This window comes from Pituophis catenifer, unplaced genomic scaffold, assembly GCF_029215685.1.
Source record: "Pituophis catenifer annectens isolate HBS135680 unplaced genomic scaffold, rPitCat1.0.hap2 SCAF_3, whole genome shotgun sequence".
Taxonomy (NCBI): Eukaryota; Metazoa; Chordata; class Lepidosauria; order Squamata; family Colubridae; genus Pituophis; species Pituophis catenifer.
Window position 1 is genome coordinate 163,911,221 of NW_027256883.1, and position 25,632 is coordinate 163,936,852.

The 25,632-nt window shown below is 41.5% G+C and overlaps 1 protein-coding gene across 1 annotated transcript in view; it reads right to left on the reverse strand.

Annotated features, from left to right (window-relative positions):
- The window catches only part of TULP1 (TUB like protein 1), a 32,103-nt gene extending 7,038 nt beyond the window's left edge, over window positions 1-25,065 (reverse strand). The window contains exons 1-9 of the mRNA XM_070941097.1: window positions 25,005-25,065; window positions 24,439-24,573; window positions 22,063-22,215; window positions 21,045-21,197; window positions 17,382-17,492; window positions 15,721-15,855; window positions 14,658-14,746; window positions 12,850-13,020; window positions 1,117-1,215 (exon numbers count right to left, since the gene is read on the reverse strand). Of these exons, the coding sequence (XP_070797198.1) occupies window positions 1,117-1,215; window positions 12,850-13,020; window positions 14,658-14,746; window positions 15,721-15,855; window positions 17,382-17,492; window positions 21,045-21,197; window positions 22,063-22,215; window positions 24,439-24,573; window positions 25,005-25,065 (1,107 nt within the window). The remainder of the gene's footprint in view (window positions 1-1,116; window positions 1,216-12,849; window positions 13,021-14,657; window positions 14,747-15,720; window positions 15,856-17,381; window positions 17,493-21,044; window positions 21,198-22,062; window positions 22,216-24,438; window positions 24,574-25,004) is intronic.
- Between the last annotated feature and the right edge of the window lie 567 nt (window positions 25,066-25,632).

A 25,632-nucleotide genomic window follows, 5' to 3' on the forward strand; every position in this document is an offset into this window, starting at 1 on the left:
TGATTCTCATGGAGTACATCACAAGAAGTCCTCTAATATTTTTGAGCATAATTACAGTAACATCTTAGCCTCGCTCCTCTTAAAAGTTGTGCCGCGAAACCTGATATTAATAGACTAAGAAACTAAGTATGCACATACTTGTTCCTCCAGGTTTTATGAGTGGAGTTCAAGGGAGCTTGTAAAGGACAATATTCACATATAAATATATATCAAAGCTTGCAATTCTTAGCTTTTGACAACCTGGTGCATATTGACTAGGAATTTTGGAGTGCCAACTCAGGTGGAGGTCATAGATCAAGAAACATTACCTTTGACCAGTGGTGGGATTCAGCCAGTTTGTACCACTTTGGGAGAACTGGTTGTTAACTTTTCTGAGCAGTTTGGCAAACTGGTTGTTGGAAGAAATCATTAGGGCAGAGAACCGGTTGTTAAATTACTTGAATCCTTTGACTCTTTCCTCAGATTTCAGAATCAATGTTTTCTGCTGTGAATGTTTTGAAGAAAGAATTATGTGCATAGTGATGCCTCATTCCTTTCTCCATCTGAAGCCCTGAGGTAATCATTTTATTTTAAACTATATATATATGAGGTTTATTCTTTGGAAGGAAATGGTCCAAACAGGGATCTGAAGATATATCTTCATATCAAACTAGATGACATAATAAATGTTTATATAGTGCTTGATTCACTCTTTGTTTTGTCAATGGAAACACTTCATATTTATATTATATTGTTGGTTGAGATCCTTAGCTGCAGAGCATTTTCCTGCAACTTAATGCTTTCTATATGTATTAATATACAGCTTTTAACGCTTTCCAACCATGATGGGAATTGCAATTCCACACACCTGGAGGATGCCAAGTTCAGGAAGATTGTTTTAGAAATGAAGCCTTGGTAATGATTGTTTTAGAAATGAGCCTTATATCTTCTAATCTAAAAGAAAGTTCTGCATATTATATTTTTGCTGACACAAAATTTCATGGCAAAAATGCAGCACCCTTTGTGACTAAATGCCTTTCTGCACATTTGGATATTTTATTTTATAAGCATGATAAACAGAACATGGGATTACTTAGAAGTAATGAAACCTTGTAGGAAGGTTTATGTGTAACTTACATTTCGGGGACGGATTGGCACCCTTTCATTATCAGAATTCATTCCAGGAATGACCACTGTCATTTTTCGAGGTCCTTTGAAACCTAATACATTTGTCTCCTGAAATAGAATACCAAAACGTTCATAACTGAGTTACCATCATGTATCTCCACAACATGATCAACTCCAACTGATCCTTAACAGTTTAAAGTCATTTTTCTGCTAGCCTGAAGACTTATATTGCACATGTCTCAGTAATTCTAAAAACCAAGATGAGTGTCCCAGCACATATATGAAAGAAAAGAAAGAGAAGGAATTTAATAAGGAAGGGAATGTGTCACACCTGCCCCTGCCAATCTGCTTCCTTATCTCATCTTCTTCTCCTCCCATCCTTTGATGCTGCTTCTCCCCACTCCCTACCACTGGGAGGTTGCTGCTTTCACCCACTAGGGAATGCGGTGTGAAAATCCTGCCCCTTTGGTGCCCCAGAAAAGATGCTCGCGGAATGGTGTGAAGCTCAGTCTCTACTTTTCAGAGGCACAGGCGGTATTATAGGATGGATGTCTTTCTGTGGATCACCTCCCTGACCAGAGGATTTAAGACTCTCCATTGATTTCTGCCTGCCTCAAATCCCCAGAGAATCATTGATGAAAACTCTCAACTCTCAACCAACACGTATGTCTATCTTGAACTGTTAGTTTGATAGAATCCACTACATTATAATAAAGTGGCAATATGTCCTATTTAAGTGGCGCCAAGATCTAGAAGGGTGGTTCAAGAAATAAGCAGATATAAAATGTAACTAGCGTAATACATTCCCTGACAATCTAAATTAAATTACATTGTTTCTTTGCAGATGACAATTCCTTTAATGAAAAAACATCTACAAATTAAATTATTCCCAACCACAACATATAGAACAGACATTCCTTCTTTTCTTCATATTGTAGTATATTTTTACTGACATTTGGATCAAGCTATATAGCTGTCACGGATGATTTTTGCAGAGAATGGAAAATTCTTAAAAGTCCCTTGGTACTGTTATAGCAACCTGCCATCTTGGTATGGATTAGTCTAGTGGCTGCCTATTAAATAGAAAAGTTTAATGGGGAAATAGTTCACAGAATGGTCCCTTACATAATTAACAGCTGCAAGCTCCTGGCGTACATTGGACCAGTCAGCATTTTGCTCTGTCTGGATTTACACCGTTGTCAAACACCGAGAATCGAGTACCCATTAATTGGATCTAAAAGAAAGACAGAAATCAGGCCGGTATGGACAAAAAAAGGGCAGAAATTGCACTATCACCACTCTCAGATGGTACATGTTATTATTTCTTTGGTTTGTCTTTTTTAATTATTCTACTGTATGTAGCGTGCTTCTCACTATAGGTGGGGGTGTTTGGGGGTGTTTGTTGTTGGGTTTGGTATGGACATAGCTCTTGCTGGGCTTCGAGTATGGGCGTTATCTCATAGGAAGTGGTATGGGGGTCTGGCTGGACAGCGCAAGGGGCAGGGGAGTTTTAAGGAAAGTAACTAGGGGACGAGAGGAAAACTGGGTATTGAGAGGGGTCTTGAGGTGTGATTGTGGGGGAGGAGGGGGGTGGGGTGGATAGTGGGGGTGGTGTGGGGGGGTGAGTTGTTTGAAGGTGGGTGGTTAGGTGTATTCAGAGAGAAGTTGTTGTTGTGGGGGAGGGAGGGAGGGAGGGAGGGAGGGAGGGAGGGAGGGAGGGAGGGAGGGAGGAGAAGGGAGGGAGGGAGGGAGGGAGGGAGGGAGGGAGAGGGAGGGAGAGAGAAAGAAAGAAAGAAAGAAGAGGGAGGAAGGAACGGAACGGAAGGAGGGAAGAAGAAAGAAAGAGGGAAAGGAGGGAGGGAGGGAGGAAAGGAAGAGGGAAAGGGAGGGAGGGAGGGAGAGAGAGAAAGGAAGAGGGAGGGAGGGAGAAAGAAAGAGGGAGGGAGGGAGGGAGGGAGGGAGGGAGGGAGGGAGGGAGGGAGGGAGGGAGGGAGGGAGGAACGGAAGAGGGAAAGGGAGGGAGGGAGAGAGAGAAAGGAAGAGGGAGGGAGGGAGAAAGAAAGAGGGAGGGAGGGAGGGAGGGAGGGAGGGAGGGAGGGAGGGAGGGAGGGAGGGAGAAGAAAGAAAGAGGGAGGGAGGGAGGGGAGGGAGGGAGGGGGAGAGAAAGAAAGAGGGAGGGAGGGAGGGAGGGAGGGAGGAGGGAGGGGAGGGAGGGAGGAAAGAAGGGAGAAGGAAGGGAGAAGGAAGGAAGGGAAGGGAGGGAGGAAAGAAGGGAGGAAGGAAGGGAGAAAGAAAGAAAGAAGGAGGGAGGGAGGGGGGAGGAGAGAGAGAGAGAGAGAGAGAGGAAGGAAGAAAGAAAGAAAGAAAGAAAGAGGGAAAGGGAGGGAGGGAGGAAGGGAGGGAGGAAGAAAGAAAGAGGGAAAGGGAGGGAGGGAGGGAGAGGGAGAGAAAGAAAGAAAGAAAGAAAGAAAGAGGGAGGGAGGGAGGGAGGGAGGGAGTGAGGGAGGGAGGGAGGGAGGGAGGGAGGGAGGGAGGGAGGAAGGAAGGAAGGAAGGGAAGGAAGGAAGGAAGGAAAGAAGGGGAGAAAGGGGCAAGGAAGAGCAAGGAAGGAAGGAAGGAAGGAAGGAAGGGAGGGGAGGAAAGAAGGGAGGACGGAAGGGAGGGAGAAAGAAGAAAGAAGGAGGGAGGGAGGGGGGAGGAGGGAGAGAGAAAGAGAGAGAGAGAGGAAGGAAGAAAGGAAGAAAGAAAGAGGGAGGGAGGGAGGGAGGGAGGGAGGGAGGGAGGGAGGGAGAAAGAAAGAAAGAAAGAAAGAACGAAAGAGGCCGAAGGCACTGAAGTGAAGGACAGGAAGGAAGGGAGACCTCCCTCCCTCCCTCCCTCTCTCCCTCTTTCTTTCTTTTCTTTCTTTCTTTCTTTCTTTCTTTCTTTCTTTCTTCTTTCTTTCTTTCTCTTTCTTTCTTTCTCCCTCCCTCCCTCTTTCTTCCTTCCTTCCTTCCTTTCTCCCTCCCTCCCTCGCTCCCTCCCTCTTTCTTTCTTTCTTTCTTTCTTTCTTTCTTTCTTTCTTTCTTTCTTCTTTCTTTCTTTCTTTCTTTCTCCCTCCCTCCCTCCCTCCCTCCCTCTTCCTTCCTTCCTTCCTTCCTTCCTTCCTTCCTTCCTTCCTTCCTTCCTTCCCTCCTTTCTCCCTTCCTTCCTTCCTTCCTTCCTTCCTTCCTTTCTTTCTTTCTTCCCTCCTTTCTTCCTTCCTTTCTTTCTCCCTCCCTCCCTCCTTCTTTCTTTCTTTTTTTCTTCTTTCTCTCTCCCTCTCTCTCTCTCTTCCTTCCTCCCTTCCTCCCTCCCTCTTTCTTTCTTTCTTCTTTCTTTCTTTCTTTCTTTCTCCCTCCCTCCCTCCCTCCCTCCCTCTTCCTTCCTTCCTTCCTTCCTTCCTTCCTTCCTTTCTCCCTCCCTCCCTCCCTCCCTCTCTCCCTCTTTCTTTCTTTTCTTTCTTTCGTTCTTTCTTTCTTTCTTTCTTTCTTTCTTTCTTTCTTTCTTTCTTTCTTCTTTCTTTCTTTCTTCTTTCTTTCTTTCTCCCTCCCTCCCTCTTTCTTCCTTCCTTCCTTCCTTTCTCCCTCCCTCCCTCCCTCGCTCCCTCTTTCTCTTTCTTTCTTTCTTTCTTTCTTTCTTTCTTTCTTTCTTTCTTTCTTTCTTCTTTCTTTCTTTCTTTCTTTCTTTCTCCCTCCCTCCCTCCCTCCCTCCCTCCTTCTTCCTTCCTTCCTTCCTTCCTTCCTTCCTTCCTTCCTTCCTTCCTTCCTTCCTTCCTTCCTTTCTCCCTCCCTCCCTCCCTCCCTCCCTCTCTTCTTCTTCTTCCATAGCAAGACTAGCGAGTAATGTTTGGTGCTGTCAATATAAATTTCTAGTGGGATAAGTGAAAGAAAATAATGGGTGAGTTTCCTGGCTCTCTTTCTCCTCCCACTAAATGTCACCTGCTAGTGGAAAAACAACCGCTAATTCTGCCCTTAATGTGAGGTGGGGTAGAGCAAGTATATAAGTACTTTGAACAGCAGGCTTAGCCACCTGTCAACTTCTCTGACTAACTATATTGTGCAATCAGATCCCTCTCCAGAAGCCTTGTGTTTTGTCACTCCTGCAGCCCCAAGCCATGACGGCCAGAGAGAGCAGCGCCCAGCAACCAGAGGAGAGGGGGTGTGCCAATAGCTAAATGTGACTTTAAGCTGTCTCAGCTGTGGGGCAACGAAAGAGCAACGAAACTGAAGAAGTAGGAAGACAGATTGTCCGATCTGAGTTAGAACTGCACGGAAACTGAATTTAATTCACAGCATTATTAATGAAGAAACGATGAGATATATTTCTGTGCTAAAAATTAAATGGGTCTCTAAGGAAGCATTTACCAAATCAGATTTTCAGTTCTGCTCAGAATAAATTATATTAAATATAGAATGTCACAAAGTATAGATAAAAATTATTAATATTTACATATTGAGCCTTCAAAATTTTTTATGAAGTAACATCACTTTTATAACATCTGACAGCTTCCACAGCCTGAGGCTATGACCGAGAATACTCAACATTGGAATCCAAACACATCTGGAGGGCACTAGGCCAGAGGTGGCTGGACTATTGCTTCCCAAATACAGTTCCCTGGAAACTATAGGTATTTTTTGTTCTATTTTCCCCCCCGGAAGCTGTGAAAAACTGTTAGAAATCTACAACATTCCCTCTCCAAATGACAATTCTGTAAAGATAAGATTTATTAAACCACGTAGATTGCCTAGCAAATCTGTAATGGGTTGAGTAGAATATTTGGTAAAGTTTGAGATCACTTTAGGCAATTAACTTAGAATGGTGTGAAATGGCAACACAATGACTATGACTGCAATTCTAATGTCTGTGATGAAGAAGAGATGTTGCTTGCGAGTTTTTCTGCCCTAGACAAATGATTCACTGAGTGGCATTTGTTTCTTTGTTCCAGCAAAAAACTGTGATATGATCTGCTTTGTAGTCGAGATTTGTTTCTCCTTGGCTCAAGACACTTTAATTTACATTCTTGATCTGCTTAATTATCTGTGCTAAGAACTACTGCATCAGTAAATAAAAACTTGAATTGATACATCCTACCACTGTATTGCACAGAAGGGTTTTTAATGGCACGGGCAGCATATATCTGTCCATTGAAACCCCCAGAGACATAGGGGCAAGACGGTTGGCATTCTAAAATGTCCCTGAATTGACTTGCCAATGTTGTGAATGTTCCTTCTCTTGCAAATAGTAAGAAAGACGGGTGCGATGTTTTGCTCTCACAACAATAGCTTAAGAATACATACATTATATGGTGCATACTTTTCCAAATGACTAAGGCAGGGATGGCTAACCTTTTTGCCATCGTGTGCCAAAAGCGGTGGGAGCGTAGTGGGGTCACACGCACGCGTGCCCACATCCATAATTCTATGTGCCCCGCCCCCCCATGCTCCCCCCGATTTTGGCACATGATGACACAGTGGGCCCGGTAGGCCCGTTTTTTTGCTCTCCCCAAGCTCCAGAGCCTTTCTAGGAGCCTGGGGAGGGCAAAAACAGCCTTCCCCACCTGCCCAGAGGCCCTCTGGAGGCCGGAAACAGTGTGTTTCCTGACTTCTGGTGGGTCCAGAAGGCCCGAAAATCAGCTGGCCGGTGCACGCATGAGTGCCGGAGCTGAGCTCACGTGCCCACCGATATGGTTCCACGTGCCACCTGTGGCACCCGTGCCATAGGTTCGCCAACACGGGACTAAGGAAAGAGGAAAAAAATTACATAGAACAGTGTTAAAGTATGGCAAATTGTACATATTTTTCATAATTTTACATTTTTCCCAAGTGTTTTCAAATATCCAGGGTTTTTATCTATGTGGCAAAGTGAAGTCACCACCTGGAGTGAGCAAGCATTTCTTTCTGTCTGGGATCCAAAGTTTTGGTGCAACCTGCATAGGACGGTAAAACAGCCCCCATCCCCTCCTTAATCGGGGAACCGTTTTATAAAAGAGAAAATCGAAAACAAGCCTGCATGTGGTGCCTGGGTGTGTTGAGAAAAGAATCCAAGAGGACAGCAGAAACACAGAAAATTCTTTCTCTGAGGAAAGAGAAAATCCAACCCGAAGTCAAACACCTCAGCAGGAGTCTGAGAGACAGCAAGAGAAAACTTCAATTTTGGAGCTGCAAAACCGATGAAAAGCAGAACTGAGAGACGGGGAAGGAAAAGAGCCCGACTAGAGTCTTGCAAACCCCAAGTAAGCCTGACAACCAAACCGAGCCCACTGGTCGCAGCAGCCCAGGTGCAGGACAAGAAGGAATGGATGGAAACTAATTAAGGAGAGAAGCAACCTAGAACTAAGGAGAAATTTCCTGACAGAACAATTAATCAATGGAATGACTTGCCTCCAGAAGTTGTGGGTACTCCATCACTGGAGGTTTTTAAGAAAAGACTGGACAGCCACTTGTCTGAAATGGTTTAGGGGGATGGCAAACCAATGGCACGTGTGCCGGAAGTGGCACTCAGAGCCATCTCTCCGGGCAGACCAGCCGTCGCCCATTATTCTTCCGGGTTCCCATGCAAGGGAGCGCCGGAAACTGGAAGAGCAGCTTTCTGGCACGCATGCTGGCCTTCATGGGCGCATGCCAGAAACCAGAAGACCAGGTGACTGGCACGCATGCGCATGCTGGAAACTGGAAGTTCAGCTTCCTGCCGGGGAACTGCTCTTCCGGTTTCTGGTGCTCCCCCGTGCGTATGTGTGCAATCCCGTTTCGGCACTTGATGCCGAAAAGGTTTGCTAATAGTGGTGTAGGGTTTCCTGCCTGAGCAGGGGGTTGGACTAGAAGACCTCCAAATTCTATTCTAATTGATTGAATGAAGAAACAGTGGATGATGAGTACTGGTGGGGCTGGGGGTGGGGGGGTGGAGGAGAGAAAAGTCCATTCCCAAGTGTATAAAAGAGTGAAAAGGGGTTTCACATGCAAATAGACTGAGACTGGGCTGAATAGTTAAGATAAGGAAACAGTGCAAAAGTAAGAACTAGAAATAGAAAAGCTGTAAACTTATGGCTTAAGACAATAAAATAAAGATAGGAATAGAAGATAATAGAAGAAGATAGTTTACTTTTGTACAATTAAAGAGTTTTGCGTGGGAAAAACAAAGATAGTATACAGTCTCTGTATCTGTTCTGTTTCATATTAAAAAAAAACCACCTAATCTGCCAAACTGTACAGTATTTACAGGGAAATTTGTTGGAATTGTTCCTGGCATAATATCTTAGATTTTTCGAAATCACTTTGATGAAACAATCCTAACCTTAGCTTTCCAATGAAGTTCTCCCCATCTCTGCTCAAGTCAGTAGGATCAGTGGAAATCAGATAATTAGATGTCTTGCTCTTTTTTCGTTTTCGACCAGCCAACAAGAAGATCTAAGTGAAAAAAAGGAGATCCAAAAAGCACAGCATTGATATGTGAAATCAACACATCTTAATTTACTAGCCACAGTCTCCAACCATAGCATCTACAGTGTCCTTTCCACTCTTCAGCCTATTTATTACATTCCTTGTACCGCCTACTTGTTCAATTATAGATGACATACAAAATATATGCATTAAAAATCAATGTAGAATAATGCCTATTTGCTGTCTTCAATTAAAATTTTCTCCACCTAATATCTTATTGAGGAGGACTGCCAGGTTCCTAAAAAATGAATGTGTGTATGGGGGGATGTCTCCTGAGTTCCAGGGGAGAACTGACCCCCTCTCCAAATTACCACCAGGGTATCTCTGAGAACTGCATTCATTTCCCACTGTGCCCTTATCTCTCTAGGGTTGGGGACTCCCAGCACCCTCTCTTCTTAAACAATGAGGTATGAAACCTTGAAAACATTACAAATAACATTTCTTGAAAAACATTAGCTACAGTGTGTATGCATGTAGCTCTGTGTGTGTGTGTGTGTGTGTACACAAATATATGCATATAACAGTTTCTTCCTTAAAGTATATAATAAAATATTATACGCTTAAATATTATCTACAGAAAAGGGAAAAAGAAATTGCTATACTAAACTATTGTGCAGGGGCAGGAAGGGGGAACAAAAGGGAAAAAAGAGACATCCAAAGTATATCTAATTGTAAATATAAAATATGACGTTTTTAAAGAAATCAGGCTATTGGTTTTTCTTAAAATACATAATTTCCTTCATTTTTAATTACTATGGTTGAAGTTTTGCACAACAAATTAAACTGTTGGAAGAAATATCCTTCTGGGTTCAGCTCCAAGTGGGGAAAAAGACACTGGAAACATGGAGACTGCTTGGAAAGATGGTTTAATGGTGGACAGGATCACATGGTTTGAGTTCCTGAACAGAAAAGGGGACGAGACGCAGTGAGTCCTCGGGTTTTATGCCCTCTCTGGCTTTGAACTTCCTGGGGCCCAGAAAGAGTATCCTAATTGGTTGTCAGATTCCCAGGGGGTGGGGGTCTTAGCTAGCCTTGCTGATGTAATCTTCCCAGGTGCCATGTGGTGAGTTTCTGTTGCTAGATGGGTCCTATTGTGTTGCAGATGATGGTCCATTGACAAAGATTGAGTTTCTGCCTCTGGCCCATTGACAAAGGGTGGGGGCAGGAAGATGGGAGCTGCTTCGTCTTTAAAACATGCTTCTCCATTTCTCATCCAGGGAAACATAATATTCTGCCTTTTTAATATTTCCCAAAATATTTCATTCCTCTAGGAAAGGGGTGGGTGCTAACTTCCTACAAAACCTAGATCACACTGAATCTTATAATCTGTCATCCTCTCCTAGTGAGACCATGTTGGGCAAATTGAAAGGGCAAGGCATGCAGCTGATCCCAAAGACTGCAATAGCAGAAAACTGAAAGTGAAGTGTAGAGCTTTATAGGTAGCAATCAACACCATGAATTGGGCCCAGAAGCCTACAGACAAACAGTACAGCTTCTGTAAGATAATTTTGTTCTGCTGAACGACCTGGTTCTGGAACAAGCACAACTGGTGGATCCACTGAACTGGTTAAATGCTGTCCTAGTTACAGCTTTGACCATTTTTGCAGCAGATGCTATTAGTTTAGGAGAACCCCAAATTACACATTAATTCTTTCAGAAAAGTTCAAACCCATCTAGAGCAATTGATAGAAGATCCATGAAAGTAAACTGTTTCTGAACTAACAATAGTTCATCTCACTCTGCTACACCAAAAAATCTTAGATGGCACTTAGAAAATCTGGACAAGAATTTCCATCTGTCAATTGCAAAAGGCCACCTTGCTCGGATTCGCACGTATACCACCCTGCTATATTGCAACATCCTAAGTTCTTGGAAAGTACAAAGCTAAAAAACTGGCAGTTGTGACTTTACACTGTTGTCAACAGATAATAATAACAACAAAACCAGCAATCACCTCTGGTTAAAGTTGGATTGCAGGGGACAGTTGGGTTGGTTGCTGTTCTCACATCCTCTCTGATGTTCAGGATCATCTTTGCCTGGTCTGCTGGATTCTATGGCTAAGCATGGAAACTTGGGGATGTCTTTTCTACATTTGTTTTCAAAATAAGGGTGCCCAAAAGTGGGATTCATGGGGATCAAATTAGTGAGCAAATCCGTCTGGTAAAATTACAAGATTCATTTTTCTCGCCATGTACATGTGTACATCCGAACTAGACTTTGTTGTTTCTCTGTGTCATATAATATATGTGGGTATGTGGGTATATGCATATTTATTTATTTATTTATTTATTTATTTATTTATTTATTTATTTATTTATTTGTTTATTTATTTGTCATGTTTATGTAGTGTATATTGGAGGTGGTGACTCTTTGAGAGCTGTATGCAATGAAATTTCATTTTAATGTATGCCAATTAGTGTACATTTAAAGTGACAATAAAGTTATTCCAAGTCTAAAACATCAATGAAAGCTCCACCCCTTCCTATCCACTTGTGAGGCTCACACATATAGAAAGGATGATGCATGAATGCATGGTGGAATTCACCATTTTATCTCTTCTCCCTTGCTTGCTTTACAGACATCCTTTAAAATCACAGTGTTCAGATCTGTACTGATTTACATTGGTACAGTGACTCCTCAGGAGCACCTGCTGACACATTCAATTATGGATAATCTCATCCAGTTTAGGGATCACAGTATTTACCACACTGCAATCCCTTGGCATGATAAATTAATTTGTGTAATCCACACAGGAATAAAACAAATGATTTCATATGGGTTAGGATAGGGCAAGAACCAAACAGCCATTGTATTTTAATGATCCCATTAATATTTTTCTTACATAATATAATTTATGCAACATATTCCAGTTGTGCAGTGCCAACTGCTTTCTGTGGACTTGCCCAGGCAAAATGGGATCGAGTTTTGACAATGGTCCAGTTTGACTGTACAAATCAGGTTTGCCCAGGCAAAGCTGGAGCCCCTGGCAAAACTTGCTCAGGGCTTTGCTCTCTGCTTTACCTTCGAAAACCAGCTTGCTAGGTGCTGTCAAACGTCATTCCTGGCTTTGATTTTTGCCCCTGAAAATTGCTCAACTCATTCCCCATTTGAGAAACTTGCATTAGTATATTCCAGGGGTGAAATGCTCCTGGATTGGACCAGATCGCCCGATCCGGTAGCGATTTTTCCCTGTGGTTCGGTGATCCGGTAGTGATCACCGCCTGGGTGTCACTACTTCCTGGTTTTAACAGAAGGTGTGCGCGTGCATGTGACATGTGCACGCGAGCGAGCGAAGCAAGCGTGCGCGCGGGGCACATGTGCTTCTGAACCGGTAAGGAAGGTAAGTAGATTTCACCCCTGGTATATTCATTATTACAACATTCCTAGAACTCTATTTTTATAATTTAGGTTCTAGATATCTCTTACAGGGATGTGTAGATTAAAACTCCCTTTAAATCTCCTATCTGCATTTCAACAGAAGCTCTCAATTTTCTCTTCCAAAAAGCCTTCAGTTGACATGCAAAACAGCTGAGTTTTTGTTTTCTTTTTGCTAAGACTGTAGCGGGGGTTGGGGGGGGAGAGAATTAATCTTCATGTCCCATTTTCTATGATTTACATACACTGGTTCCATTTTCATAAAGACCGTTTCTTCTTTGGCCCACTGAAACAGGCTGACATTAGATCTCTCTCAGAGGAGATATATTTAGCATCCCATTTATCCATTCCTATATGCCTAAAGGACAGTCTTCTTTCTTATGAGCCGTGCTGTAATGTCTGAACAGAATCAGAGGCTTTCCTAACCTATCAAACTGCCTAAGACCCAGAGAGAGAGAAGATTGGCATTTTGCTGTGTTTTTCCACAACAGTACCCTGACTGAGGTTCTCTTCTTCCAAAGACAGAGAGGAGAACTTAACACCTTCAACTTACTTTACAGTAAAGACTTCCTGTGCCGCTGGGGGTCTTAATATCACATGGTTTTGCTGGATCATTTTTGTTGCATGGGCTTTTAATGGGCTCTATTCTTATTGTACGCTGCCTTTGGTGCCTGATAGACAGAGGGTGTAATTTTATATTAAATATAAACATATGGGGCAAACTTTGCATATTCACTAAGGCAGGGGTCTCCAACCTTGGCAACTTTAAGCCTGGAGGACTTCAACTCCCAGAACTCCCCAGCCAGCTTTGCTGCAGCCAGAATTCTGGGAGTTGAAGTCCACCAGGCTTAAAGTTGCCAAGGTTGGAGACCTCTGCACTAAGGCAAGGTTGCTTCCTTTAATCACGCACCTTTTTGTCATTATCAAGATGAAGGTAATAGGTAGGGTAGAGACCACGATCCATTCCTCTTTTGTCTCGAGTGAGACGACACTTGATGGTCATTCCATGAGGAGCTGGCTGCAGCACAAATTCCTCAAGATTGTCCTCTTCAATGACTGGAGAAGGTGGCCTTTCTTCTTTCTGTAGTTCAGAAATAAGAGAAAGAGGATGTTGGGTTTTTTTTTTACCCCCCTCTCCTCAAAATCTCTTATCCTAAGCATTCCAGCATGGCCACTACAAAACCATCATTGTTTGTTTTGAAGATTGCAATGATGATATTTCATGTATCACAACCCAATCATCTGTGTCTATGATAGTTCTTCCTGACATAGTAGGTCCCATAGTATCCAAAAGCTGGTTTCTGAAAGGTGCTTTCTTCTCTTACTCTGATGTGTGCAGTCCAGGGGTGGGTTCTAAAATTTTTTACTACTGGTTCTGTGAGCATGGCTTATTTTGTGGGCGAGGCTTGATGGTCATGTGACAATTATTTAGGATTTAGCAGAGGTACTGGTCTACCAGGCTTTTAACTGCTTGCAGAGCTGTACCGATCTACCCATTTATTTTTGCAGCTACTGGTCTACCCATTTATTTTTGCAGGCACTGGTCTACTCATTTGTTTTCTTTTAACACTGATCAGCTGTAGGGCGGCCCTTTGAAGCCCCGCGGCAAGAGTTTAAACAATTTTTTTTCCTCTAGCCATCAGCTGGGACTCAGGAGGCAGCAATAGATTGGGGGTGGGGCCAAATAAAAGGTAAGAATAACGCGGGGGGGGCGGGGGGAAGAACCGGTTCAGTGACATCATATCGTCACTGCTACCGGCTTGGGGGAACCGGGCGGAACCAGGCGGAACCCACCACTGGTGCAGTCCTGAAAGCAGATGATGACAAAATGCAGGGTTGCATAAGTGTGGGAGAGAATGAAATGAAGATGGAGGCTGGGATTAATCTCTTATTTAGTTATTCATTTATTTCAAAAATTTATCTGCCGTTGTAACTAAGTATCAGGGCAGATTCCAATATGTAAAAAGGAACTTTCAGGTGTACAAGTAGTCCAGGGATGGGTTCTACTTACCTTTACTACTGGTTTGCAATGGGGCTGCGCGCGCGCTCTTCTGCGCATGCGCAGAAGCGTTCTGATGACATCAGGCTCAGTGGGTAGAGCCTTCCTCCGGTTTTACCACTGGTTCTATAGAACTGGTCCGAACCGGGAGCAACCCACCACTGAAGTAGTCCTTGTTTACTGATAATAGTTGCAATTGTAAAATGAAATGTCATGGACCATTCTGGACTTACAGGGTTGGTTCCACTGTGGTCATGAAGCAAATCAGCATAGGTTGCTAAATGAGATATTACATGACTGCAACTTGTGGACTTCCTGCAGGCTTCACTACTGACCTTGCTTGTCAGAAACTGGCCGTGAAGGTGTCAAATGGCAATCACATGACTGGAGGATGCTGTGACTTTTGTAAATGCATGCAACATCCGAATCACAATCATGTGATCACGAGGACACTAACGAAAGCTACAAGTTCAAGAACTATAAGTCATAAACCTACTGTTTCAGCACCCTTGTAATTTCAAACCGTTGCTGAAGGAGGCAGTAAATAAGTGAGGACTACCTGTAATTGATTCATAAATAATGAGTAAAATCAAACAGAAATATTAGAGATATAAACTAGGGAAGCTGGGAATATGAATGTATAGCACAGGAATCCCAATTTTCTGCTTTAATATGCCAAGGACGTTGGCTTCATCCTTTAGAAATCTCTCACTAGTTACCTTTTTGGATTTCTTGGCTTTCCCTTTCCGGTTGGAGTTCTTATGGACTACCTCTTCCTTGCTTTCATTTTCCATGGTTTTGGCAGGAACTGTGGAAAAAAAGATTTTAGCAACCACCTGATGGTTATACAGATGATAGCAACATCTAGATTATCCTTCATCAGCAATCTCAGAATTTCCTTTTCCCATTTTGTCCCTGACAGAAAAGCAAATATTTTTGTCACTGATCTGAGGATGCAGCCTTTACTTTACCTAACAGATTTTCAGCCTGTTTTTTTTTAAAAGTGATAAGCACCTTTACCAAGTGAGTTACAATATGCTTCAGATACAAAATACATAGTATATATAACAAGCAGGAAACAAATAAAGATAAATACCAGATAAAACCTTAGTGAGACGCATGTTACAGTATAATTAACTACGTAAATGGTGCCTGTAATAAATATGTCTTGAATGTCATTTTAAAGCAAGGTATACAATTCACCTTTGGCTCAAAGGCCACAGTCTATAGGCATGGTAAAGAGAAGGACAGAACATGTATCTTAGTGGCAATTCCAGAACTTTAAGAATGAAATAGTATTTGCAAATTTTAAGACTTGAATTTCCCCTCTTTAAAGCAAAAACTGAACCTTTCAAAATGCAAAAAGCTGCTCCTCATCTATTTTGCAGGCTCTAGAGGCCCCCCAAAAGATATACCGGTAATTAGTCTGTACTTTTTGCACCCTGTCCTAAAGATTGCTAAAGAGGAAGCACGTTGTGTATTCTATGGAAAGACATCTCACAAATGTTGGGTCACTTCAAAAAAAGTTCTGTTTCTGTTCCTAATTTGCAGCTGTCACTGATGGACCAGATAACAAGGCTTGCATATTGATTTTAGTTTCAGCAAGTAGCAAGAAATCTCTGACTATCTAAGTGGGGATTTTTCAAAATAACAGAAATAGGAGCATGATGAATCACAACTCTCACTTATAGCACATCAGTACTAAGCATTCTGAGTGTGAGGTCATTTGAATAAGTGAATGTATCTCCTTTCGGTATTTCTATCAGCAAATACTGCACCTACCCTTCTTTTTAGCTTTCTTCTCCTTGAGGCCTTCTCCTCCAGTCTGAAACATGGACGCCGCACTCTTCTTTTTCTCCGATTTGGTTGACTTGGCATTGGAACTGGAATCATCTTCTGTGTCGCTATTTTTGAGCACTACAGTTATTAAGTGAGAAGTTTTTAATCCAGGGAGAAATTAATCAGATTAGATTCTTTCTATTAATACCTAATTTCCTAGCAGATATGCCAAATTTGTCCTGAATCCTCTGAAAAGATGATTTATCCAAGTAATGTCACTTGATGTTGGATTCAACAGTGACATCATGAGGAATTCTAAGAACTGTGTCAACTTTGAACCGAACATGGCCGCAGCCATCTCTCTGTTCTTCAGTTGCCACGCAGGGGGAAGGAGGTTGCAATGCATTACTAGACACAACAAGGAGCTTTCTCGTGAGAACCAAGGTCGTCTCTACTGGCAACAGACAAGGTTGGGGAAGGAGTGCCTGAAGAGCCTGCCAATTAATCCAATTGGCCAATGTGACCTGTGACACTTGGGGATACAGTTATTTCCTAGTTTAATTATACTGAAACCACAGGGAAGATTTAGAATTGGTTTTCCATTGAAGCTGTGCGGATATGATGTACTCAATAAAGAAGACTTTTGAGAAGGAGCCAAGTCTCAGAGTTCTGGTTTGCTTGGGTTCATTAGTCAGAGCCTTGACAAACTGCTCATACTTACTTCTAGAGTAATTTTTTAATAATAATAATAATAATAATAATAATAATAATAATAATAATAATAATAATAATAATAATTTTATTTCTATACCGCCCTTCTCCCGAAGGACTCAGGGCGGTGTACAGCCAATTTAAAAACACAAGACACAACAATAATTAAAAATTAAAATAATTAAATAGATTTGGCCGATTTAAAACCCCAAAAATTAAAATACCCCAATTTAAAATTATTATATTGACAGCCCTGCCTGGCGGAACAACAGGGTCTTCAGTGCGCAGCGGAACACCCGGAGGTCGGAGATCTTACGTATTTCCGGGGGCAGTTCATTCCACAGGGTTGGGGCTCCCACAGAGAAGGCCCTCCCCCTGGGTGTCGCCAGCCGACATAACTTGGCTGATGGCACCCTGAGGAGACCCTCTCTGTGGGAACGGATTGGTTGGTGGGTGGCTATTGGTGAATCCTTCATGCACTTACAAAGGTAGGAAACAAATGTGCTTCATGGATTGCACGAGTGAACCTTTCTAAGGGATTTGGGGGGCAGTCTAATTACCTCTAAAGGCACCATGCAATGATACACCAGAGGCTGCATTTTATTGGATCTGGCTGAAGCCAGTGGAGTCATACCTACCCTATTAGGGGATACAGACAAGTGTGGCACCATATCCTCCTCCCCATCATCCCATATACAGTATTCACATACCAGCTCCAACCCTTTTTTCTATTCACACACATATTTAAAGTGCAGTCACATCTACTGTCTTCCCCAGATTCTCTGTCACATATACATACACACGTAATCATAAATCCAATTGTGATACTTTCTCTGCCTCATTATCAACAGTTAGTATCCAGAATGGCACATATTATTAGACAGATGCATTTTTAAACAATGGGCCTGTAAGGTCAGTGGAGCAAATATGGATGTACATGTAAAGCTGTTCACCTTTGCTTTTGACACGTTTGCCTTTGTTATCCTCATTCACGTGGAAGACAGAGGCTGAGTCTTTTTTCAGAGTCTTTGTAGTTGCTGCCTCACCAGCTTCTGCCTTGTTTCCTGTCCAAGGTGAAAGAATGAGAATAAGAATCATTCTCAGGTCCCTGGAATGTTGGAGGTGTGGCCACAACCAAGGGATGTTCTACCACATGTGGTGGACCTGCCCTAAGATTAGGAAATTTTGGTGGAAGATAAAAAAATGGCTGGAAGAGATAACTGGGCAGAAGATAGAAAGAAAACCGGAACTATTCCTCCTGGGTATTTTGGAAGGGAAAATGGGAAAAAAATTATAATATATCATATTACATATACTAACTGCGAGTAGAATTGTCATAGCACAAAATTGGAAACAACCGGATATCCCCCCCAGACCAAATTATAGTTTAAAAAATATATGAATGCGCAGAAATGGATAGATTATCTATGGAAATTAAGGAAAAGGAAGACACCGAGTGCTATTTAATTTGGAATAAATTGTATTCCTGATTTGAGAGTAAATCTAAAACGTAAGCGATACTTTGTCATGAAACCGAATTGTGAATAAAAGTTCTTATAACTTAGATAAGGATGTAAGTTAAGATAGTGATAGATAGAAGTAGAATTTGTGTATGGAAGTTAATTAGGATAGAGATACCGAGGTAGAAAAACTGTTACTAGTGTTTAAGTTTTGATGTGTTTGTTTTTGTTTGATTGTTTTTGTTGTTGTTATGGTTTTCTATTTTTTGCTCTTTTCTATTTTTTGTACTGTGTATTTTAATGTTTGAAAATTGAATAAATACTATTTTTTAAAAAAAGGAATCATTAAACAAATACTATGGCCATTAAGCAACTCCATTTTACCCAATGGGTGATGATTTTTTTTTTTTTGCCAGAAATTGGAAGTAAAGGCTAGAAATTGGCACAAAAAGTCAAAAATTGTGGTCATGTGACCTCAAGATGTTGCAAATGACTGTAAAGATGAGCTGGTTGCCAGGTTCTGAAAAGCTACCGTATCATGTGACCATGGGAGTGCAGCTGTCATAACTTCAAAATTGGATCATAACTAGCTTTTGGGGGATTTGTTATAACTTTGGTTGCTAAGCAACCAGCCGCAGGTTGAGGATAACCTGTGCAGATATACAACTGTTTTTGTTTGTTTCCATTTATTAAGTCCTACTCTTTATCATGTACTCTTTCATTTCAAGTCGCAATCTTCCATTTGTTCATCCTCCTTACCCAAATAATAAAGTAGTTTTTCAGACAGAAAATGGTCTATCACCGGTACTTTGCATGAAAGATCTGAGCAATATCGCTATATAATCAAGTATAATTACAGTCATTAGTATGTATCAGGAAGAACAATAAACATTAAACAATATTTAATTGAAGTCCTCTTCTATTATTAAAATTCTATGACATATGTGTTGCTGAAGACTATGACTCATGCTCTTGTCATCTTTCAGAAGTCTGCAATTTGCTTCATGTGAAGTAACTCAGAAACTGCAGCTGGTAGAGAGTGTCTATCTGCCTGCTTGCTGAGCGAGTTCGTTGCATGGGTTCTCAGTAGCTTTCTGAGGCTGTACAGATGGGACCCTCATTTCATTCATTCAATCAGACTAGAACTGGAAGGGTCCTTGGAGGTCTTCTAGTCCAGCCCCCTGCTCAAGCGGGAGATCCTATACAATTTGAGACAAGTGGCTGTCCAGGCTCTTCTTAAAAACCTCCAGTGATGAAGCACCCACCACTTCTGGAGGCAGGATGTTCCACTGGTTAATTGCCTTCACTGTTAGGAAGTTTCTCCTTAATTCCAGGTTGTTTCTTCCCTTGATTAGTTTCCATCCATTGTTCCTTTTATTTTTGCCTTCTGGTGTTTTGGAAAATAAGTTGGCAGCCCCTCAAATACTGGAATACTGCTATCATGTCACCCCTAGTCCTTGTTTTGTCTAGACTACCTATACCCAGTTCCTGCATTCCAGATATTCATTCTCCATTCATTCCAGACCTTCTCCAAATACAATCTGCTCACCTTGCACAGCCTAACATGGAAAGAATGCATTAGGTGCCCACCCTGATGGAAATTGGAGGGCTGGGACCAGTGGTGAAATCCATTTTTTTTTACTACAGGTTCTGTGGGCGTGGCTTGGTGGGTGTGGCAGGGGAAGGATACTGCAAAATCTCCATTCCCTCCCCACTCCTGGGGGAAGGATATTGCAAAATCTCCATTCCCACCCACTCTGGAGCCAGACAGAGGTGGTATTTGCTGGTTCCCCGAACTGCTCAAAATTTCCGCTACCAGTTCTCCAGAATCTGTCAGAACCTGCTGGATTTCACCCCTGGCTGGGACTCAGAGAACTGTGCTACTGTTTCAAAAGTAGTCGCCTTCTTTTGGGCAGCTTTCAAGACACATATTTCCTCCCCAAGGGCATCCAAGCAGAAAGGTCTTTGTAAGTTTAGCAATAGATTTTATGAACAATATTAGTCATTGTATTTATTAATCTCTTTTAATTTCATTTTTTCATGCTGTAATTTTATATACTATAAGCCAATGGAGTCACGAGGGGGAGGTTGCATAGGATACAAATATAGCAATAGCAATAGCATTTAGGCTTATATACTGCCTCATAGCACTTTACAGCACTGTCTGGGCAATAATGTTTGCATATTGCCCCCAACTGTCTGGCTCCTCAGTTTACCGACCTCAGAAGGATGGAAGGCTGAGTCAACTTGAGGCCCTTCAGGATCGAACTCCAGGCTGTGGGCAGAGTTTGCCTGCAATACGGCATTCTAACCACTGCACCACCAGGGCTCCTAATATGCTAAATAAATAAACATTCAGGTGAAGGGAGAGAGGAAGTTACGCTTTTAGCTCTAGAGGAGGAAAGTGATTGCTTGCTATACATCTTCTTGTTGTTTGCTGTTATGAATGTCTTCCCATCTTGTGTGGAATCTCAGGCCTATTCGTGACATTAGATTTGCGGAGGTCCTCCCATGTCATAAAATTTTTCCGCTCTTTTTGTCTAACTAAACTTGCAGAGTAGTCGCTTAAAAAGCAAATTCCACAACAGTTAAAAATATTTTTAACTTTAACCAGTTTTAAAAACATGCACATTGAAAAGTCCTCATATCCAAAGCACAAGAAAACAGAAACAAACTTTTCATTCTGGCTATATCTATTCTATAGGTAGCAGCTTATGTGTATGGTTTCCCAAGGGCTTTTAGGGAATAGTTTAATTATTAAACTGGAGATGAAACCAGTAGTGAAATGCTACCAGTTCGCACCGGTTCGGGTGAACCAGTAGTGATAAAAGCTAAAAAAAAAGCTACCGGTTCATCCGAACCGGTATTTCCGATGATCAGCTGTGTCGCTTGATTTATATTCGCTAGAAATATAAATCTATTGGTATGCACTGTGCATGCGTACACAGCATGCTTTTGGTGTGCACTGCGCACGTGTGCATGCAGTGTGCTTTTGGCATGCACTGCACATGCATGTGTGCGGTGCACATTTACAGAGCACCACGCATGCACGGGCAGTGAACTGGTGGCAATCCGCGGAGGATTTCACCACTGGATGAAACCACATCTAAGCCAACTTGTCTATGACCGTTAAATGATCCTGAAATTCAAGCTTACCTTTACTTTTGGCCTTCCTCACTTTACTTTTGTCCAATGAAGTAGCTTTGAGGAGCTTTTTTTGGGGCATTTTTGGTGGCTCTTCAATTTCAGATTCCTCCTCTTCCTCCCACTCTTCCTCCTCCTCCTCCTCATCTTCATCATCAGACTCTTCTAAAAGTTTGAATAAGTAGAGATCAATAGATAGAAAATTAAAAATGCAAATGTTTCCAAGCAATTAAAAGGGGAAAACAGAAGTATTGCATACAGATAGATTCTGTTAGTTGTAGAGCTAACAATGTTCATGTTCTGCTTTGGCAGTAGCTATTGTTATAATGATGAAGGATTTGTTCACAGATCACTGCAATTTCACAATTACATTTATCTCATTTGTTACCTCTAGATGAGATGGGCAGCATATCAATCAATCAATCAATCAATCGATCGATCGATAAAGAAATAAAATTTGCATGATACTTTCACTCCATGTGTGCTACTGGATAGATTAGGAGCAGAGATGTCTATAAGATGTGGTCAAAAAACATACGTTTTCACCTGGAAGGAACACATTTTTATATGTGTTTATATTGTCCTGGCTGCCATTTTGATTTTTTTGACCATATCATGTAGGTGTCCATGAGAGAGGAAATACTATATTTTCAGAATTTTTCCATTTCATCAGGTTGGAGATTAAATTAATATTTTTTACATTTTTAAAAATGTAATCATGATGTTGGAAAAGCACAGTTTCCACACTTGTGATGAATTTTTTTTTTTAAAGTAAATCTACAGGTAGACAAAAAATTTTTTTGACTGTACACCAATGGTTTTCAAGCTTGCCTATGAAACAGCAATTTGAAAATGTGTAGACTTCAACTCCCACAATGATGTCCACTCCCACTGATGTTCCATTCTCCATGTTCCATCTCCCTGCTGGCTGTGGAATTCTGGGAGTTGAAGTCCATACATCTTAAAGTTTTCTGTTCTACAGAAAAGTCCTTACTTGTAACATAAGAGCCAGGAGCTGGTGGTACCTTACCGTGTTTCTTTTTTGGTGTCTTGCTGATGCTGGAACGAGAAGAAGAGGTTTCCTTCTCTTTTTTGGGATCCTTAATTAATCTGGCGTATGTAACTTTCTCATCCTGTTCTCGTGGCTTCTCCTTTTTAGTTTTTTTTACATTTCTGACAAGAGCTTAGGAAAAGACACTAGAGTCAAGACAGATATTTGAGAAATGAAGGACGGGGTACAATACTAACAATGGGACGAATGCAGTGATGAAATGTAAAATTAGTTACTACTGATTCTGTGGGCGTGGCTTGGTGGAGGGTAATGTGACTGGTTGGGCATGGTTAACTTTTTTTTTTTTTTACTTTTTTAAAGCATTTTTTTACAACCTATTCAGGCGAATAGGTTGTAAAAAATGCTTTTAAAAGGTAAAAAAAGGCTCTGACGATCACAGCTGTGGAATCAGATTGTCAGAGCCTTTTTTTTTACCTTTTAAAAGCAGGAAGTAACGACATCCAGGCGGGTGGGCAGAGCCTCGTGCCGCCATCGCTACCGGTTCTCCGAACCACCTGCCACAATCGCTACTGGATCGCCTGATTCGGTCCAAACCGGGAGCATTTCACCCCTGGATGAATGGAATGGCTTTGGAAAAGCAGTAAATACCTTGACTTTTGGGATCAAATTAGATTGTTCTATGTTTCGCTTGACCTGTGTTGATTATTGAGACAAAAAGATGTACCCTGGCTAATGTGTGTTTGCTGAATGAATTTGACTACAATATGGTATTTGCACTCTGAGGAGTTGATCACTCTTAAGATCACATTTGATGGGAAAACAGCATTTTCTAACACGTTCAGGAGAGAGTCCCATAAAATTAGGGGATCCAAAGTACCAAACTAGCCACCGAAGGCCATTTCAGTCAAGATTTACCCATTGAAAATACTCCTTCCTTTTTTGGACAGCAAGTACCACTAGTCTTAGCATTTTACCAGTAAAACTAGAAACATCTGTATTGGAGACAGTTTAAAATTATGGGTGGGGAGGGAAGTTTAGCCCCTCTTACTCTTTAAATGGCTTCTTCCTTACTCTTCAGGGATTCAGATGGAACCTAATTCTGACATGTGTATTTTCTTTTCTGCTATTGTCCCATTTTGTTTTCTTTTAGATGAGACAATGGCAAATAGTTGGCTGAAAGTCCCATCTTTTCACCTACAAAATTTAAATGATCTTTTCTCTAAATCCTGAGCTTTCTTGAGTATAAATTGATTTGATTTCTGTGTTCCATTTTATACATGTTATACATTTATACATATAATACATATATATATTATAATATGACATAATAAGAATGAAAGAATTTAAACAACCAACAACTGTATATTTATAAAGTTACAATCATGTCTATTCCACTGATGGTATGATTGCACAAAGGTGTATGGAGGATCTTATTCTGGTTATTTTTGCTTCTTTTTCCTTTATGTACTAAACTTATTTGCATATCTTTTTTTCCAGCAGATACAATGAGGTGTTTATTGCTCTTCAGAACAAATATATTTATTAGCTCATTAAATGAAATACCTTATGGAGAATCAACATGGTATAGTGGCTATAGCTTTGGACTAGAACATAGGAGACAAAAGTTCAAGTCTACCATCAGCCACAGAGGAGTCATTATGGTGAGGAAGGATTATGATGAGTATTACCTTGAACTTCTTGAAGAAAGGTAGCATATAAATCTAGCATGTGTAGTAAATAAATATTAATTAGTAAACTGAAAACATTAAAATATTAGCAATCCTACTTTCATCTGTCAACTGTTTTGAAAGAAAGAGATATTTTTGCCTATATACTAAAATTTCAGTTGTTCAGAAACCCAGGAGAAAGAGAAGGATGGAAGTTACACCTCTGAGTATGGCCTAGCCATCTTTCCAAGGGGACACAGTGGCTCATGGGGTTAGGGCACTGAGTCCAAAGATCATTGAGAGGTCAACAGTTCAGTAGTTCAAAACCCAAGAGTGCAAGCTGTGATGCAATGAGCTCTCATCAATTTTACCCAACTTCTGCCAACTTAGCAGTCTGAAAGCATGCAAAAATGCAAGTAGATAAATAGGTACAATTTGATGGGAAAATAATATGGGCATGAAACGAGCCCCCTTGGGTGTCCCTTGGGTGATGTCACCAGCTAATCCTTTCAACTTGGAAGCGCCTTGGTAGGTGCTTCTGACACAAATGCAGCAGTAGTAGTTCCCATCACCCATCCCCACATGCTTCTTGCCAACAGGATGACCTGAAAGCTCCATGATTCTATGCCCGACTGCTACCAAATAAGAAGATAACAGCACTGAGTCTTTTTCATGGACCAATATCTATATTTCTGGTATGATAATGAACTATTGCTCCTCTCCTTACTAGTAACTGAAGCATTATTGGCTTCTTCTGCAGAGCTTGATTTTTCCTGCTTTTTCACTCTGGATTTTTTAGGCTTTGCCTCCAGTGTAGTGTGTTTTAATTTCTTCCTCAGCTTCTGCTCCAGCAGATGGGTGGCTGCAGGTAGAAACAAGTTGCAAAAAGTGATGGAGATGCAGTATCTTAATGATAAAATGGTCTCTACATTGAATTATGTTAATTTCACAACATGGTAACTATCCTACATAAAGAATATCATCAGTGTCCTCCTACAAATCAAGTACCTCTGTTTAATAAACATCTGCCCCCAATTGACCACAGGGGAAAAGTTCTGATGACAGATGTGGGCATTTATTGGAAATCTCTGCAGAATTTTTAAAAATTGGTTAATAATAATAATCAAAGAGAAAATGCAGGCTTTTACAGTATGTTGGATATATGTTGGATAGACCTCTGTAACTTGCTATGGATATCAATAGTTCTATCTCTGGAATCTCTGCTTCAAAGCATCTGATAAAGAGCATAGAGAAACACTAAGAAACAGTATTCAAAGTAAAGGTTCAGAATACCAGACTTTGGGGTAGTGTGGAGACATAAGTCCACATAGTGAGTGGTAAGGGATAAGGACATCGGCAAACAAGCCATTGACACCTGAGCTGACCATGGTACATTAAGTTAAAGGTAAAGGTTCCCCTTGCACATATGTGCTAGTTGTTCCTGACTCTAGGGGGCAGTGCTCATCTCCATTTTAAAGCCAAAGAGCCAACACTGTCGAAAGACGTCTCCATGGTCATGTGGCTGGCATGACTAAACGCCAAAGGCGCACGGAACGCTGTTACCTTCCCACCAAAGGTGGTCCCTATTTTTCTACTTGCATATTTTACATGCTTTCAAAATGCTAGGTTGGCAGAAGCTGGGACAAGTAATGGGAGCTCACTCCGTTACGTGGCACTAGGGATTCGAACTGCTGAACTGCTGACCTTTCGATCGACAAGCTCAGCATCTTAGCCACTGAGCCACCACGTCCCTGACAGATGTAATGTACTGGTACATTTGGCTCCACAAAAACAGCTCCTTCCTTCCTTCCTTCCTTCCTTCCTCCCTTCCTCCCTCCCTCCCTCCCTCTCTTACACCAAAAGTTAAAAATCTGAAATAGATTCTATAAATCTTGCCTTGTAGTGATAGTTTTCCTCTGTC